At 37.5% G+C, this 13877-nt stretch overlaps 2 protein-coding genes across 2 annotated transcripts; one reads left to right on the top strand and one right to left on the bottom strand.

Moving 5' to 3' along the window:
- Positions 1-1555: 1555 nt before the first annotated feature.
- On the top strand, positions 1556-7391 carry LOTGIDRAFT_164663 (hypothetical protein; the record flags this gene model as incomplete). The annotated part of the gene is made up of 4 exons (XM_009061187.1): positions 1556-1829; positions 3302-3489; positions 7158-7241; positions 7344-7391. The coding sequence occupies 4 exons, from the start codon at positions 1556-1558 to the stop codon at positions 7389-7391; spliced, it is 594 nt and encodes a 197-aa protein (XP_009059435.1).
- Positions 7392-7860: 469 nt separating this feature from the next.
- On the bottom strand, positions 7861-12142 carry LOTGIDRAFT_164662 (hypothetical protein; the record flags this gene model as incomplete). Its single annotated transcript, XM_009061186.1, has 4 exons — positions 7861-7955; positions 11199-11405; positions 11570-11793; positions 11988-12142. The coding sequence occupies 4 exons, from the start codon at positions 12140-12142 to the stop codon at positions 7861-7863; spliced, it is 681 nt and encodes a 226-aa protein (XP_009059434.1).
- Positions 12143-13877: the final 1735 nt, after the last annotated feature.

The raw sequence follows: 13877 nt of genomic DNA, 5'->3' as shown, positions 1-13877 counted from the left end.
TTGCCTGATAGCTGTAAGACTTTTTTGAACTTCAAACCCTCTCAAGCCCGGTGTTGACTCGACCACTTTTAGTAAAGAGCCAAGCTAAATGAAATGTTTTGTGAAAGGGTAAATTCAATCTTGTATCAATATAACTTATCGTATGGTTATTTTAATAGCTTCATGGTAGCTATAATATACAGGTATGTGTGAAATATGAACATTATGTGACGGAATTTCTTTACTGATATAAACATGATCTATAAGTGTGCCACCTTCAGTAGTGTAATGCTGAACAAGTTGTTGAAAACCAAATTTTTGAAAACAATTTAGTATAGACAAATGACCCTCCAAGATATTTTGGTTGAAATCCCCCATAATAACATAGTCTGAACCAGATTCTTGTAATTCAACTAATAATCTTTCTAACATTGGGAGAAATAAATCTAATCGATAAACGGGTGGTTTATAGATAACAATTACGTTAATATTTTTATCCAAAATATTCAAAGCAATGTGTTCTATATTCCAATTTTAAAATGTTGACATTTTTGTTTTGCTTATAATATTCTCCTACTCCTCCGTGCCCCTTTTTCTTTCAAAAATTTGAAATCTCTAGTGTCATCATAGCTGCTGCTTCGAGGATGGTGGTGAAGACGGAAACCATTTAACTTTAGTTTTGCTGGAGTTATTGAATTATTTAGCCATGTTTCTGTTAAACAAATGATATCACCTTCTAGCATTTTCCCGTGTTTCTGTAAATCCTCTATATGAATAGACTTAGACCTTGTACTTTGTGAATAGTAACTGCATAGGCGAGACGTAATGGGAACTGGCGTCTAACATCGCCCTTATAGTTAAAATGAGGGCTTTCATATCTCTCAATACCAATACTACCACGTGGTACATTTGGCGGAACACTGTCTTCATTTATTCCAACTTATTACCATTATCAAATTTAAAAAAAAAATTGTCAGTTTGATTATTCTGATCAGTTTGAATGAATGTTACTTGACCAAAACTTCCATTTATCAAACCAGTAGAAACATTTAAATTAATTACTAACATAACTTTTGACCTTACACCTATTTTTAAGCAAGACACTAATGGTGTATCAGTCACTTTAACACATGTGGTTTTAAGCGTCATTTTAATGGTTCTAACATCTTTTGAATAATCTAGAGCACTGATAGACACAGAATTTCATCAATCATTCTAGAATTATAATCATTGGTTCACTTTTTTTTCTTTGTCTAATTCTATTCAATGTTTGGGCAAAACTAAATCATCTTTTTGTCTCATAATTTCAGTAAGTTCAACAAGTTTGAATTTACCGTTCCATAGGTCTATGACACTTTCATGACATAAACTATTACTTTTAACTGGTCTCCAAAACATATGACATAGATATTTCCAAATAACTCATCGGTACCCTTTATTTGCCCTAATCGCCCATGAATGTAACAAAAAAGCTTATGATCTACCATTGAAATTTCATCTATAATTAATTTTTGTAAGTTGCGATATTTACATCTTAATGTATTAATAGTTTCTCCCAATGGTTGATAAGGTGGAAATGGGTAACCAGAATATCACGTCAAAGATGTCAGGTCAAGGTCAAAGTCAAGATGTTCAAGAACCTACGTCAGTAGAGAATGCACAGATAGATGAGAGCGTGGATGATAAGATTACAGCTCTACGAAGCCAAAGGAAGCAATTACGTGGAAAGCTTACCCGCTCAATCAACCGTGTTCAAACCAATATACGAAAGGGTGAAACTGACTCTAAAAGATTAAAAAGGGAACTTAAACAAATAGTTCGTGATTATGAACAGTGCTCATTTGTTCATGGTGAAATTTATGAACTAACAGATCCAATTGATTATATTTCCTTTCACCCGAAACATACCTTTTCTGATATAATTAAGTTACAAGTTTTACGATTTCATCGAATTTGCACAAGATCTTTTGATTTCAACCAAGCCTGTACGATTGTTTTCTCAAAACTGAAAGAGCTCGGGTACTCCATTTTTACGAAACAGAAAAAATTCCACCTTAGCACAGATAGCAGCTAAAAACAGGCTTTATGCCGAAGTACCTCCAGGTTTAAGAAGTGCTCCATGTTTGTCCAGTAGATGCAAAACATGTCCCTTTATATCAGAAACTCATTATTTTGTAAGCAACTCTACGAATAAAAGGTACCCGATCCAGGAACATCTAACATGTAAACATTCGAATGTAATATATTTAATTTCATGCAAGAAATGCCCCAAACAATATGTAGGAGAAACTAAGAATAATTTACGAACTCGTTTTAATGCTCATAGGTCGGATGTCAAATTAAAGAAAGACAAGTCTGTTTCTAATCATTTCAACCTCAACGACCACTCTAATCCCAATTGAGCGCATAGAAATTGACTTGCCTGAAGACGAAACTACCAAATTCCGTCAATCTAGGGAAGCCCATTGGATCGAGACATTGAATACAGCAAGACCTATAAGACTAAATATTCATCATAATGTAGGCATAGCACCCTTTGTTGTCCCGTTCAATACAACCAGCAATCGAGCAAGCAGGATAGTTCATGCCCACTATAAGAGCCTTCAAAAGAAATTCCCCCATGTCTATAAGCAGAAAATGATAGTTGCATATTCTTAAAATAAGAACTTAAATGATAATATTGTTCATATAATAAACTAAAAACAATCAGTACATAACAGTTACTATACTTCTCGCCCATTGGGCGAGTTACTTTTTCTAATTTCAGATCAGAATCAGAACAGAAGAAAATCCAATATCAAGACCCTTAATCCTAATTTCTAAATAAAGTGTCTGCTCCTCCCTAGGCCTGTACATTTGGGAGAAACAAACCCTCCCTTCCCCGAAACCCAACAGATCAGATGCCAATTATATCATCTGATTTGTTTCCCCTGGACAGTGCCAGTTCACCTACTCTAAAGTACCAAAAGCTAATTTCCTTTTAATATCCTCTTGAGTTTTTAATATTGGTTCAAATAACACTGTTAATCCAAGTTGTTATAATTTATTATTTTCAACCTTTATTTTATTCTTAGCTTCGATATATTCTCTATTTCTTTTTAAAATATTATTCCAATCACTACTCATTTTTTAAAAAATAAAATTTGACTAACAGATGTTGGTCATAACTCTTTAACCTGCAGGTTTTCTAGTATTTGCAAATATTGTGTCGTTTTCTCCCTTATTCAGAGAGCATTTTGGGAAGTCAATCTTTATTTACTCAGAAAGGCACATTTAAAGTGTTGATAACTTAGTTTTGTGGTCTGCAATTGTGTCTTTTCAGAATGTCAACCTCCAGGAAATCATCTAGGCTCCACAAATTTTCACAATCGCCATATGCTAGGCCGTCTACCTCTCAATACAGTTCAGCATCCACGTCTGAATGAATGCCACCTCTTAGATTTGGAAGATAAATTTTCTTTGGTTAAGAATAAAGAAGGTGGTCTTACTATTAAAATACAATCTACAATTGTAAAACCTCTTGAAACCATCACAGAATGGTTGCAGGAATTTCATTGCTACATTGCAATTTATTGCACAAAAAGGCCTGAATTGGCCACTCAACTGATGAAATATATTCACACTATCCATAATTTAGCCATTATCTGATATGTCTGCCATGTCTTATGATTTTAAGATTCGCCATTGGAGGGCTTCGCAACCATCCAGAATGCCTTGGGACACTGTCAATCTGAAATGATAAAACGAAACAACAAATCTTTTTCTGAACAAACAAATAAACAAAATCTGTCGAAGTCAATTCCAAAAAAGCCATTTGCTTCAACTACAATAATACTGGAGACTGTTCCCGATGTAGCGTTGTTTATATTGTAATATTCTTTATTGTAAGATGTCATGTTCTTTGAGTATTACCGCACAGCTGGGGTGTTAGTATTTAACTATAATTTCAACTGTCTATTGTTATATCTTACATCGCCTTTGATACCCAATGTGCACATGACAGAGACGACATTCTTTGTTTTTAACACACAGTCGGTAATATACTTATCAATAACTTTAGGGGAATGATTTGTTCAATCTTACCTCAGGTTATATACATGATAAGTGGTTGACCAGTGTGATAAACCCTAACTAACCACAGGGGTTTTAGTCAAATGGATTCCTTTATTTCAATGACCATCTGGGTGAGGGAATAAATACAACTTAGGAAAAGATATCAAGTAAACTCTTGGGTCACTCTTGGGTTAGCACTAGAGTATGGGAATTCTGGGGTGGAATCCCCCTTTTTGGTTTAGACTCGGAGTTATATTTATTGTTTAATATTCAGTGTTAGTTAGGTTCTTGGATGTAAATAAAGTGTTTGTTAATATTGTAAGCGTTAGTATCAATTGAAGGAAAGTGTCCGTATCCAGTCTCTTACAAACGACTATACAGTTTGTAAGAATGATCTATCTTGCAGTTTGCAAGTAGAACCCAACAAACAAACATGCCAAACAGCAGATTGTCTACAGTCAGGTTGTCCAAGACAACAAGTAGCTTGTTTACACCGAGATAAATGCTCCTATGGTCATAGATGCCAAACATGCGCTGGTACACATCCCAGAATCAAATGCAAATCCCGTTCAGCCAAATCGAAGCACACGGTTGCAACTGACACAAAATCCCCTTCCAGTGGCACAAATCCTAATGTTTATCATAACAAATTTCGTATTGTAACACCTGTATTTCCAGCAAGGCTTTATTACTGGCTGTCTGTTTATGATAAAGGCTTTGTGAAATTTTTTGGTCCAATGGTTTCAAGATTCTATTTACTGGCCGCCAAAGTACACAAATCTAAAATCAGCTGCCGTATTTCCAAATTTGTTGTGTGAAAAAATAAGCAAAGAGATTTCTGCGGGTCGTGTTGCAGGGCTTTTTGATGCTGCACCGCTGCCTAATTTTCGTGTCCCCCCCTTGGCGTTGTACCTAAAACATCCCCTGGTGAATACCGCATTATTCATTATTTGCCTTACCCGATAAATGAATCTGTTAATGATGGTATTCCTTTCGAGTTCGCAACGGTGCAGTATCTAACCATTGATCATGCAGTGCAGTTAGTGAAAACATTTGGAACAAATTCCTTGCTTTCAAAATCTGACATAAAACATGCTTATAAATTAATACCACTTTCTCCAGAAAGTTTTAACCTTACTGGTTTCATAACGGATAACAAATATTATTTTGACAAAACTCGTCCAAGGGGCTTGTCATATAGCTGCTCATTATTTGAACAATTTAGTACAGCTCTCCATTGGATTATGGAATCCAAATTGAATAGCCCCTGCGTCCATATTCTTGATGATTTCCTATTTGCTGGACCACCTTATTCATATCAATGTCAAATTCATCTGAATTCATTTTGCTTATGAAATTGGTCCGCCATTTTGTGATTCAATCTTTGAAATTTAACGTTTTGTTTCAATGTGAGTACATATCCATCATACTAATATTGCAGCTGATAAATTATCTCGTTTGCAGGTGGAAGCCTTTCAAGAAATGTTTCCCAACATGGACAGCGGACCTTTCAGAATTTGAATTCACAAGTGCATTGTGTCCATCATCTGTGTGTGCTTATCAAAGAAGTATTCAAAAATTTAAACTTTTCTTACAAACAGACTTCCACTTTCCTTTTCAATTGCCAATCCCTTCTGAACAATTAGTATTATTTATAGCTCATCTATTTCATACTAAAACTGCTGTGGCTACTGTCCGCTCTGATATATCTGCTCTTAGTTATTTGCATAAACTTGCCAACTGTTATGATCCCCCTAATATGTTTGTGATTCGCAAAATGCTTCAAGGATTTAAAAAATTAAGACCTTCAGCAGGCATCAGCAGGATGGTTCCCCTGTAACTCGCAGTTACTTCCGTCAACAGCTTCAAAATGTTCTCAAATTTATTGGCTTAGGAAATAACCATCACAAAGCACATAGTTTTTAGTATAGGTGCAGCCACTTGGGCTTGATCAGATAGCTCAAATAGGCAGATGGTCATCTAATGCTTTCAAGAAATATATTAGAATACCTACTCTAACTTTGTAAATAGTATCAAAGAAATTGTAACTGTAATCTGTTAAAGTATTTCCATACTACTATTTTAGATTTTTTTTTCTTTTAAGGTCTTTTTCAAAGATTTTGGCCTCTAACTGGATCAGGGATCTGTTTGAGGTTTTTAACCTTTATTTCTTTCTTTTTACTGTTGTGGATGGGGGATATTGGTTTCTTATTATAAACCAATATGTTGGCGGTTTGTTACCCCATCTTACATGACGATATTTTAGTTAGCTTTATAATGTCAATAGTTAGATTTATTTTGTACTTATGTAGGATATTATTCGTGAATTCGTATTATACTTATTTTGATTTTTCGGTCATTTATGAGAAAATAAATGGCCTTATTCAATTCTATATATTATTGTCATTATTTCAATCATCATGTAACACAGGGGATAAAAATATATCCATGATCATCTGGATTTCTCCAGTTTTTTTCGATTGCTATCAATATTAGACAAGTCCAGATCATTGACATTTTCGTAAGAAACACTTTTATGTCGGTTGGATTGAAAGATGGATTCTTTGCTTTAATGAAGTTCTCTATGATATCTTATTTCCACTTCTTCTTCGTTGTCTTCATAATATTGAAATATGTATTGAACGTCTTTCGTTGGGAAATATTCTACAGCTTTGAGGAATTGATAATATGATTGCTCTGGTGTTGTTCCGTAGATATATAGAGAATCGAAATCTAAAAGGTTTGGTGTTGTCAACATGTTAAAAGTGAGATGTGTTTTTCCAAAGTCTGAACTCCTGAATGTTCTGAATGTTTGAATTTCTTTCTCATTTTTAACTTATTTATTTTGTTCCAAAATCACTCCATCTCCTTTATACTTTGAAAGAAGGGGTCCCTCTCTGGTGCGCATATTTTTAAAAACTATAGCATTATCCTTATGTTTGACGTTCATTTCTCCTGTGTCAATACTATCTATTAATTTATTTATTCCTTGTTAGACAGTTTTCTTGGTTTCTTCGCTAAATCGTTTTCCAAATTCTATAACTGTACTTAATGTATCTGCTACTCCTGAACCTTTCGCTGCCTTTTCCACTGCTAAATTATGTCTACGATCTTCTGCGTTTTAGCATCAGCTGCTTTCATCGTTGGCAGAACTGACTGTAGCAGATACTGCACCAGTTACTGCACCGGCTGCTGCAAGTCCATCAAAGGTAAGGGGGGTAAAATTCCACATACTTTTGCGTTCGCGTCAATTCTTTCAAACTCTATATTATCGTCCGTGGCTTTACAATGTTTGTATTTATCTTTTTTAGATATGTTTTTACCATTGTAAGTTATTACAGTTGGCGTTTCTGTTTTGACAGCTTCTATTATTTTCCTATAAGTTTCTGCCCTCATTTTAATTCTTATCATTCTTCTATATGCTATTTTAATTAAATGTTTTGCTTCTTCCAATAATAAAAAGTAACCGGTTACATCTCCTTTTGTTTTTTCGATATGGATACTTATATTTACTCCTGTTTTGAAAAGATCTTCATGGTGAGCTGACAGATCAAAACAGAAGATTGGGTGATTAAGTAGGTAGGTATGTAGGTAGATGACAAGTTAACGTTCGCTTCCAGCGGATGCTGATATCGCAAACTAGGTAGTTGTTGGTAGTCGTAGTAGTTGGTAGTTGGATTGGATCAAATTGGATGATTCGGTGTTGTTGGTTTGGTTGTTGATTCTTCGTTAGATCTGGTCGGGTCGAATGACATGGCGGTGAAAATCGGCCCTGGATGGTGTGGCGTGAGTTACTCGGTCTCCTTCATTCTTCCAAACTCGTTCTGATCATGGTATTTCTTGTTGATTGGTAGTCGAATGGTAGTCGTTGGTTTGGTTTGGTTTGGTTACATTATCTGTTATCTGTTGGAAAACTCGAAGACCTGAAAAAAAAAGAAAAAAAAGAAAGTGAGAAAAAAGGGAGGAAAAGGGGAGGGGGGGGGGGGGAGGTTTCACAAAAGGGGGAGAGATGTTCTCTAATGTTTCTGCAATGAAACTTGTTGAATTGATTGGATATAATTTAAAAGTGTTAAGAAACTTTGAGTTTAAAAACTTAGCCTATCTGTTCAAGACAGATTTGGTTATAAAATGGAAGACTAGTTCCATTATCGTATACCAGTGGTCCGTGGGTGGAGCCTAAACATTCTGTATGGTGAGTGGCATGCCGTTGGTTTCCAGGTACTCTAGCAGTGGCTTACGAGCGGGTTTCAGTTCAGTGCATTGAATGAGGACATGCGACCTTGTGGCAACGTGGCCGCAGCGACATTTAATGGCGTTGAACTGATGGTCTCGTAGTACGTTGTTGGTCCGGAGTCTGGTTGCCACTTTGCAGATGGCTACAGATGGATGGTTTGGTTTAGTTTGGTTTGGTTTGGTTTGGTATCTTCGGATCAATCTGGTATCTTGCGGTGTCGAGGTTCCGTAACATGTCAGACCATTTCTGGTTGATCCTAGAAGATACGATACTGCAGAACTCCGAATAGGAGTATTCTACAGGCTCGATATCCTCCAGACTCAGACTTTCCTTGGCACAACGGTCTGCTTGATCATTGCCAGGAATGGAGACATGCGATGGAACCCATACTAATTCAATCTTCTGGTCGTTGTTGGTTTGGTAGTTGTGGATCATTCTTCTTATTTCGGAAAAAACTTCTGACCTGCAATTAGAAGAGGTGAGAAAAATAGATTGGAGGCTGCTTAGCGAGTCGGATAGAATCGCGGCATGCTCCGTTTGATTGACGGACAGCCATGCTACCGCGTCCCTGATGGCAAAAAGTTTTGCTGTGAACACTGAAGAGTGCGGGGGGATCCTTTTACTGATGCGGATGCCTTTTGCTAGGATGCACAAACCGTAACCTGTTGCGGTACTACTCTTGGAACCATCGGTGTAGATCTTCAAATGGTCGGCGTACACGGAATCAATGAGATCTAGAGCGCGAGCTCTTGCTCCCACTGGGTTCTTGTGCTTGTTGGTACTCTGGATCAGCTGGGTGTTGACTGTCGGATTGGTAACCTTCCAAAACGGAGTAGCCGATAGGCGTCGTTCAAGGATCGTTACTTGATCGAGCTGATGCTCTCTCAATAGATCAGTGACCGCTTGCCCGTAAGAAATACTCCCGTTCTTCTGGTTATTTCCGACACGAGTAAATCTTCTGATGCTGGAATACGTTGGACAGCTTTCGGACAAATACTGAAGTTTCCCCCAGAATTTGAGAGATAGCCACCTCCTGAAGTAGCGCCTCATTCTTTGTACCTACGGCTGCCCTGGTGGCAATACGTATAGCTTTCATGTGTAGAACATCGAGTTTCTTCAGTTGAGTATCGCTTGCTTTACCATAGGCAATACAACCATAATCAATAACTGAACGAACCAGTGACCTGTACATCATCATTAGAGTTTCTCTGTTTGCTCCCCATGTGGTACCTGAAACATAACGCATAACATTTAAGATTTTTGTAGACCGGTTACAGATATAGTCAATGTGCGTACTCCAAGTCAGACACTTGTCAAAGTGTACTCCCAGGAACCTTACTGAATTCTCATGCATAATCTTCACACCATTCAGTCTAAGGTCATTACTGTCGTGATCTTTCTTTCTGCTGCAGAACAAACCGACGGTTTTAGCTTCCGAAATAATGAAGCCCCAGTCGTTTGCCCATTTAGCAACTTGGTTCAGAGCAGTTTGCATACGCCATTTAACTTTATTGAGGTCATTGTGACCAGTCCATATCGAACTGTCATCTGCACATAGAGCCGTGCTAACCGAGAGCTCTATATGCTTTACATAATCCAGGGCCAGATCATTGATCATAATGCTGAAGAGGGTAGGGCTAATAACAGAGCCTTGCGGGGTGCCATTCTCCAACGAATGCTTCTCGCTGAGAGAATTGGCGACGTTCACTTGTACCTGGCGATCCCTTAAGAAGTCCTGGATCCACCTAAACATGCGACCCCGAATGCCAAGTTTATCAAGTTTAAAAAGCAAACTATCAACCCAGACTAAGTCAAAGGCCTTGGACAGATCCAGGAATACTGCGCTGAAGTAGTTCTTCTTTCCGAGTTGGGCGGCCATGTCGTGTTGAAGTCGAATGATTTGATCCATTGTTGACCGTTTCTCTCTGTAGCCGCTTTGGTTGGGATCGATAAGACCATTTAGTTCACAGTGGTATCTAAGTCTATTATTGACCATCGTCTCAAATGTTTTACATAGAGTCGAGGTCAGAGAAATAGGCCTGTATGAACTGCATAGACTTTTATCTTTCTGCGGTTTTGGTAGAGGAATGACCATTGCCGTTTTCAAACTTTCTGGAATTGTACCATTATACCATGATTTGTTGAATAATTCTAGTAGAACTGTAGACGCTTCCATTGGTAACTCCTTTAACATGCTGTACTTGATATTATCTTCACCAGTAGCGCTGTCTTTCTAACTGTACAGTGCTTTCTTCAGCTTGTCGAGGGCGAAGGGAGCGTTAAGATCCCGTTCATCCTCTAAGGGCGAATGATGAATTGGAGTGTGGTTGGTGTAGAAGGTCTTCTTGTTCTTTAGAAACACTTGGCTAACAAATTGGCTTTTCCTTCATTGCTGTATTCTGTGGAATCCCTGTATCAAAGAGTTGGAATGGAAGAATTAGATTGTTTACCAAGCATTGAGTCTATTTTACCCCAGACAGATCTTATGTTGGTCTTCTCATTTAATGTGTTGCAGAACTCCTGCCAGTGCTTTGCTTGTGATTCACGCAACAGAGCAGCTGTAGAAGCCTTGACCGCTAAGTATTCTAAGTATAACGGTCCGATTTCCTCTGAAACCGTCGCTTGCGAGCATCCTCGGCAGCCTGGAGTTCATCGGACCACCAGGACTTGGGTGACCTACGTGCAATGCCATCCTTAGTCCGGGGAATAGAGCCCATAGCAGCATCAGTGATAACCTGAGTCAACTTCCCAGAAAAACTAGAGACGTCCTCGTCCCTTGCCAGATCTAGCTTGGAACGAGTGAAATGACGCCTAAAGAAATCCCAGTTAGCCTTCCCTATTCTCCATTTGCCTTGACACATGACTTCCTCCTTCACAACATTGCGTGACAGCGTGATTTCAATGACAACATGGTCACTTCCAATGGTCTCACTGGTTGCTTCCCACGTACAGTCTTTAGCTAACCGACTGCTTACTAATGTGAGATCGAGATGCGAACCAAGAGGAGCAATGGCACCAACATAAGTAATGCTACCATCATTTTTGCTAACCAGGTCATTGGCCTCAATGAACTCAGCAACTTGTCTACCATTAGTGTCAGTTGTTGGCGAGCCCCACAATACGTGTCGGTCCCGGGTTACTGATCGTAAACATACTGACATTCATTGAATCGTTGACGTTTGCCTTTGACTTCGGGTCGATAAATATTAACGATAGAAAAAACCTTTGACTTGTCGGTAAAGGATACCGCCTGTGCCTCCAGAGGAGCAATGGTTTTCAGAAGAACCTCACTATGGGATATACCATTTTTGATGTAGATGGCCAGACCCCCACCACTTCGATGGTTGAGAGCATTAGGTCTGTTTAATCTGATCAAAGTATAACCATTGATGATAGGGTCTTTATTCCTTGAATCGAGCTTGGACTCTTGGAGAAAAACGGCATCATACTGCTTCCTTTGTAGTAGCTGTACCAGTTGGGTCTTTCGTTCAGGTACGTTCAGACCATTGATGTTCAGTTGTATAAACCTGAAATTGAATGTAAAATAATTAGTGGCTTAATGGATCAGTATGGTTTTAGCATGGGGTTTGGGGTGCCGTAAAAACCTCTACGTCCATTTCCGTTACTGAGCCAGTGGGCAGTGGTCTAGCTAGCGAAGTGCTTCTAGAGCGCTCTGTCACGGGCCTGGAGCCTGTACTTCTGCAGACGCTCCTTGACTGACGAGGTTGGCCACTCGTGGATACCGCCTTTACTTTTCTTGGCGTTTCCACTGATTGACCCACTACGTCGGCCTTCCGAACATCCGTGCTGGATCTCTTCCTCTTTGGTTTGGTATCCTTGTTTGGTGGTTGTTGGTTTGTGACGTGGTCGGCACATACTTTGGCTACTGCGTCCATGACGTCTTTTGGATGGGTGATTAAGTGCAAAATCTACATATTCGTAGGTGGATTTCCAAATAATTAACACATGTTTTTATAGTTTCTATATTATACAATTCATTATAATCCTTTGTGGATGGATTAATTGTTAAAGGTTGGTTAGGGTAATTACCGTTGTTTAATCATACTTGAACTTTATGGATTATAGGATCTTGATTTTGAGTCTGGTAAATTCTTGAAACCAACCATTAAATATCTTGTTGGTTTAACAGTATTGACGATTGGCCAAGTGGTTGATTCGTTATTTCTAATTTTTTCTAACTTTGCATTTGAAGCATTCTCTCCAAACAATATCTTATCATCATTGATTTCTCTTTGTAGATGAATTGTATATGGTAACCCTATGGAAACCTTTCTGTGTTCCAACAGACCAAATAAAGGATTTAACTTCCAATTTACGTAATATTACTCCAACTATTATTATCAACTGAAGTACTCGTTTTTCGAATCCATGGTTAACTACCTGTCCTACTCTTTCTATTGTGTTTCGAGCAATAAGTTTCATTCTAGCTTCATCTGCATCATTAGGAGCATTTCTAACCGGTTCTTTTAAAACACTTCAGTCACCAACATCAGGTATCCATCCAGAAAATGAATCAAAGTTGAATATAGAACTGTTTTTAGCATGGTATCAAATTCACCAGGGTGTTTGATGGTTTCTATATAAGATTCCATAACCATTTCGCTAAGTAAAGCTGGGAAGAAACTGTTTTTCAACGTTGTGTTGCTTTGGGAACTCGATTCTCATTGGGAGTTCCATCTTTTATTTTGAAATCGCATCTGAAATGAGCATCAGAAAGAAGCAGCCAATTTGACAATGAATTAATTGCGAAGGTAAATCTACCCCCATCATTCAGTTGAGATTTAGAACCAACAGTTGGTGAGATGATTATACAATCCTCCTTTTTCTTATTAAATGAATATTGAATTGGATCATGTAATTGAAAGATTGGATCTAGTCTGTAATTTTTATTTTCCATTTTTAAAATTTTAGTAGAAATTATCCTATAAATTGAGAACCTTTTCGTCGTCGTTTTTCCGATTGTTTAATCTTTAAAAAAGTGTCTAGTGCTTGTGGAAGAATCTCAAGTAATCCTTCTCCTTCTTGTTTTTCTAATCTCTTGTTTCTTAATTCTCTTATTTTATTTATTTCATTTATTTCACTTTCCTCTGAAGCAATAGAAACTAATGCTGGAATCAAAGAAAGTGGTGAAGGGGATAATTTGTTTTTTGAAAGAAAGTTGAATATTTTTGGAACTATAGGGTTCCGCCTGAATAAACTTCTAATTTGTGTCGTTCGTGCTTCAAAATTAAAGTCATCTTGTTTTTAAACGTGTTAATTTAGTAGGATGAGCAACGTTACTCTTTTTACAGTCTATGAAATAGACCAATCCCTTTTGCATTGCGCTACTGAAAAAGGAATGAATAGACTATTGTACTATTAACACGTGACTAGAATAAATTTAATAGGCGATTCAATGTATTCAAAATAGGAATGTTCATTGAAAAATAACACGTGACTATTTTGTATAGAATAAATTTAATAGGCGATTCAATGTAATAAAGGATTATATTGTTCAGGATTGCATATTACATAAATAAAGCAATCTTACTGGTATAATATTTTCTAATAATAAGACAATAATAAAAGACAATTCAGTTGTATTTGTTAC

This window comes from Lottia gigantea, assembly GCF_000327385.1.
Source record: "Lottia gigantea unplaced genomic scaffold LOTGIsca_46, whole genome shotgun sequence".
In the NCBI taxonomy this organism is placed as follows: domain Eukaryota; kingdom Metazoa; phylum Mollusca; class Gastropoda; family Lottiidae; genus Lottia; species Lottia gigantea.
This window is presented reverse-complemented; position numbering and strand designations above follow the sequence as displayed.